The sequence below is a fragment of the Poecilia latipinna genome, unplaced genomic scaffold (genome assembly GCF_001443285.1).
Source record: "Poecilia latipinna isolate Pla-1442-1.1 unplaced genomic scaffold, P_latipinna-1.0 Scaffold673, whole genome shotgun sequence".
Taxonomy (NCBI): domain Eukaryota; kingdom Metazoa; phylum Chordata; class Actinopteri; order Cyprinodontiformes; family Poeciliidae; genus Poecilia; species Poecilia latipinna.
Genome location: NW_015113289.1, coordinates 263,473 through 268,157, shown reverse-complemented (window position 1 = coordinate 268,157; position 4,685 = coordinate 263,473). Strand labels below are relative to the sequence as shown.

The window sequence follows — 4,685 nt, the reverse complement described above, 5'->3', positions numbered from 1 at the left end:
ACCCCTCCCTCACCAGATGCCTTCAAATGGCGAGGCACACAGCGGGGAGAGAGCTGGATAATACTGGGAGAGAGAAAGGAAATGCTCTGGGGTCTCACGCTCTCTGCTTATTAGTTAATAATAATAATAATAATAATAATAATAATAATAATAATAATAATAATAATAATAATAATAAAGGCGTGGAAAATGGATGGATGGATATGAGGGGCCCCAAATGAAAATACGATTAGGTAGATGTTTTGAACCTGACAGGAGTAGCAAACAAAATAGTTGGGATTTTTATTTGTAGAAATTTATTTAAATGTCCCAGAATATTAGAAAGTAACATCAGCAGATAAACATTGGTTGTACAGTACACAAGTTAGGAAGTTTATTTATATTTCTCCAACAGTGCGATGTATGTACAGCTCTGGAAAAACTGCGCTGAAGCCCTTTTAAAACCTCCTGGTTGTTCCACCAAACATTGGTTTCTGAACTCTCCCTGAATTAAAACATTAGCATCGTTGTTTCTAAATGAATGTGAACTTGTTTTCTTTGCATTATTTGAGGTCTGAAAGCGCTGCATATTTTTGTTATCTTGACCGTTTCTCATTTTCTGGAAATACTTTTGCTTGGAATTTCAGAGACATGTTGTCAGTAGTTCATAGAATAAAAGAACAATGTTCATTTTACTCAAACATATAAATATAAAGAGCAGAGAAGCTGATCATTTTAAGTGGTCCCTTAATTTCTTCCAGAGCTGTATATATAATGATATAAACAACACAGTTAGCAGTTTTTAAATTGGACTTCTTCTGGATTTCTTACAACCGTGTCATTTCCATAAAGCTCAGCTTTGTGGACTCCTCAACTAATTAATGCTCTGTAAACATAATTTCTGCAGCTCCTACTGAGTTTATTTTAGCCACCAAAAATTTTACATTGGTGTATTCACTTATTACTTTTTGATCTAATCTGGATTTTTTTTGCATGGCTTGTTTGTACATGCACAGGGTGTGGCTTATTACCAACCGGTCTGTGCTGTCCAGCATTTAACCTGTGAATTATGTTTTCATGAAGCTTTGATCAAGTTTATATATGTAACTCCAGGTTATATTTATTTCTGGCATCACAAATCACATTTAGCTGCTGAAAGAATTGTGGAAAACCAGAATGTAAAATTTGTGGAAACATAATAATAATAATAATAATAATAATGCCCTTCTAAAAACAAGTAATGATTTGAAAACTTTGGCTCAAAAGTTCTATTTAATGTTTGCTGTAATTGTTTATCATGTTGCAAGCATGTGAAAACTTTGTTTAGACCATTTCTGATTAGTTCCTTCACTTCCTGTTCAAGAAAATGGTCTTTGTCTTCACTGTTTACCTGCAGGCACTTGTCCCACTTGTAACCTTATGCGTATAAAATGGTGTTTTAGATTTACTTTTTCATATTAAGTGACCAAATCAGTACAATTGTTGTTAGACAAAAAGGCGCTTCTTCTTCTTGGTGCATGCTCCTGTTTTGTACCATGTGAAGTGTTTGTACTTTTCTATGTAGTTTCCATGAGCTGCTGCCAAACCAAACTCACCTGACATGCTCTCTGTTCGCGCTCTCCACCACTCCCAAACATACTTTGAAAAAAAGCTATTGATTGCCCGCTGAGCCAAGTTTAAACAAGCTTGATTTGTCATACCCTGCAACCACTGCATAACTTCAACCATTCAAATCAGTTTCTTGGTTCTTAAATTTCTTACAAAATATAAAATCTGAAGTGTTTGTCTTCAGCTTCACTGAATCGCATCAGCCCGTGATAATGCTCTCCTTATTTGTAAAAACAAGGAATAATTTGGTCTTCTACCTGATCTCTCTTTATCTTGTTGCAAGCCTGTGAAGACTTTGTTTAGACCATTTCTCTCTTCCTTCATTTCCTATCCAGGAAATGTCCCTTGTTTTCAGTTCACCTGCAGGCACTTGTCCCATATCTAACACTTTAACAATGCAAACATTATTACTGTGACTTCATGAAAGCCTGAATTAGGCCTACATAAAAACATAAACACAATATGTGCAGGGTGCACCACTAAAAGAAAGATGTTATTTGTAGAAACTGATCTTTTGAGGTTACATAATACTGCATTAAAGGACTCCCACACTAACAAACTACTGATTTATACTCGTCATTCTCAGCATTCCAAGCAGCATCATTATTCCATCAATACTGTATTTCCTAATACTGCTTTGTTTGCAAGGAACAGAGAATAAAGTGTTATTTAATTTTTTTCACATATTACAAAGTACCGTGTGTTTTCTATCATGTGGAAAGTTTGTATTTTTCCAGTAGTTGCATGTAGATCACTGCCAACCCAAACTCACCAGTCCAGTTTTGTGTTTGCGCTCTGCACCACTCCCTAACATACTTTGAAACAAAGCTGTTGATTATCCGTTGAGCCGGGTTTAAACAAGTTCGATTTGTCACACCCGGTAACCACTGCGCCACACTGGAAACCGTTTACGTTTCCATTTTATGGTTTTCAAACTTTTTACAAATGTAACATCTGAGGTGTTTGTATTCGCCTAACACCAAAAGTAAAAAAAATAAATCCATTTTATTTTGCAACCACAGTTGGAACTCTTTTGGGTTGCATCTTTACCAGTTTTGACTGCAAGTTACGAAACCAATAAAAACGTGGAAAGAGTGTTGTGACTATTTTACTCAAATATCCCTAATTTAATCCACGGCTCAAGTCAGGTAATCCCACAAATCTGGCTTTAGTAGCAGGAAGGAAGCAAAGCTGAAGGAGACGCTTTGATCAGAACAGAGAAAACATGAGTACTGGAAGCCTCTGCATTTGGTGTTGGCAGCATCATGCTGCGGAGAAGATTATTTTTCAATAGGCACAAGATAGTCGCAACTGATGTCAAGACTGTGATGAACACAGAAAGTAAAAGACTTAGGATTAGAGTAAAGGTTCATCTTCCAGCAGGTCGTCAACCCTAAACCTACAGCCTAAGATAGATTGAAACAGAACTAATTCTACGAAGTACTGATCCAGGTGGGCTGAACACAGATCACACACAATTTCAGGTTTTTATTTGTAAAAAATAATTGAACACCATGGACCAATTTTTTTTTTTTCGTCTTTGCAGTTATCCACTAATAGGTTGTAGTTGTTGTGTGAGAACATGTGCCACTTTCATTGGTTACAGGGCTTTTGAAATGCATTTTAAATGATGAATTCCTGTTTGTTGTTTGTGTGATTGTGGGCTGTTATATAACATTTTCATACAACTTGTTAAACAGGTCATGGCACAAAAAAAAAAAATGTGTGTTGGAGGTCCGGAGGTTGTGCCATTCACTCTATTTAAACCCTCCCAAACAGCAGAGATCTCACTGTGGACTCGCCTCTGGATCCAGGTAAGCTCCGGACTAAACTAAGTGCTGTATTTTTGTTGTTACTGAACTTTTCTGCAAATTTTGCCCACGTAATTCCTCCAGTTTTGCTGGACAATGAATTCCTGTGAATGGGTATGGACTGACAATTTTGCACACTGAACCATAACTGTTTACATCCAAATTTTTCAGGTGCACGCGTCAAGAAACTTGCTCTGCTTTTGTTAGGTATGTCTAAAAATGTAAACTGGATGCAGTTATTTTTTTAAAATGTGATTCTGACTACTGTTTTTGTGTCCAGATCGTTATCCTGTCTGAAAATGGCTGAAGAAATTACTGAATGCGAGATGGCATTGGGTCTCTTGTTTAGCGTCTTCATGGAGAAGCAAGGAGACGATGGAAAGCTGACCAAACAAGCTTTTTTGCAGCTGCTGAATGAACAGATACCCTCATTCAAGGTGAGGCGAACACATGCGCAGCTTTGGTGTGAGACAATTACCAAATTCGCACAATATGTGTGGCCTAGATATTTCTGCACTTATATTTATTTATGAGTATGCTTTTACTAATTAAGGTTTATAACCCACTAAGCAGAAAAAATGTTACATTGCGATGTTTGATCTATTCACACATCTGCAAAAAATTTAATAAATTACCCAAATGTGCACCTCATGGGGGTAATTTAAGGTGAAATATTGCTAATAAGTAAACTTTTACTCATATTTTAATTTCTCCCCAGGCGGGTGGTAAAAACATTGGAGAAGAGATATTCAAAGGCGTAGACTTCAACCAGGATGGAGCCGTCGACTTCCAGGAGTTTGCTATGATGATTGCAGGATACGCTTCTATGAACTTTGCGGCCCTTCAAGAAGTCATGAAAAAATCAAAGAAGGGAAAGTAAGACTGAGCAGGCCAAAAACCACTGATGAATTAAAATTCTTGGTTTGACATTAAATAAATAAAACCTTTTGCTGCCAAATCTTTATGCAGCTCTGTCATTCATTTGTTTTTATTTTTGAAGTTGTAGAAAAACTGAAAATGTGGCAAAAACCGGTTTGGTGGAGATTTATTAAACATGTTTTGTGCGCAAACTCGCTAACATTAGTAATTTTCATCACCTTCAGCTGAGTGCAAATGTGCAGAGTTTTCAAAATCCCTACCACAAGAGGGCGCAAGTTCAATATGGAAAGCACACCTGACCAAAGAACAGGGTAGAAAGAGGGCATAAAAGAAGGAAAATGTTCAAGTCTTCTTTCAATAATTGTTTTTACTTAAAGGAAACTCAGATCCACTGACTTCACTGAATGA

At 36.7% G+C, this 4,685-nt stretch overlaps 1 protein-coding gene across 2 annotated transcripts; it reads left to right on the top strand.

Moving 5' to 3' along the window:
- Window positions 1–3,330: 3,330 nt before the first annotated feature.
- On the top strand, window positions 3,331–4,366 carry LOC106954699 (protein S100-A1-like). Of its 2 annotated transcripts, none has more exons than XM_015044401.1 (4): window positions 3,331–3,401; window positions 3,570–3,605; window positions 3,679–3,835; window positions 4,117–4,366. In XM_015044401.1, exons 3-4 carry the CDS (start codon window positions 3,698–3,700, stop codon window positions 4,276–4,278), a joined length of 300 nt encoding a protein of 99 aa, XP_014899887.1. In that variant the 5' UTR covers window positions 3,331–3,401; window positions 3,570–3,605; window positions 3,679–3,697; the 3' UTR covers window positions 4,279–4,366. The 2 variants fall into 2 exon arrangements, with proteins under 2 accessions (XP_014899887.1, XP_014899888.1); XM_015044402.1 differs by having other exon boundaries at window positions 3,351–3,403; window positions 3,578–3,605.
- The last annotated feature ends 319 nt before the right edge of the window (window positions 4,367–4,685 follow it).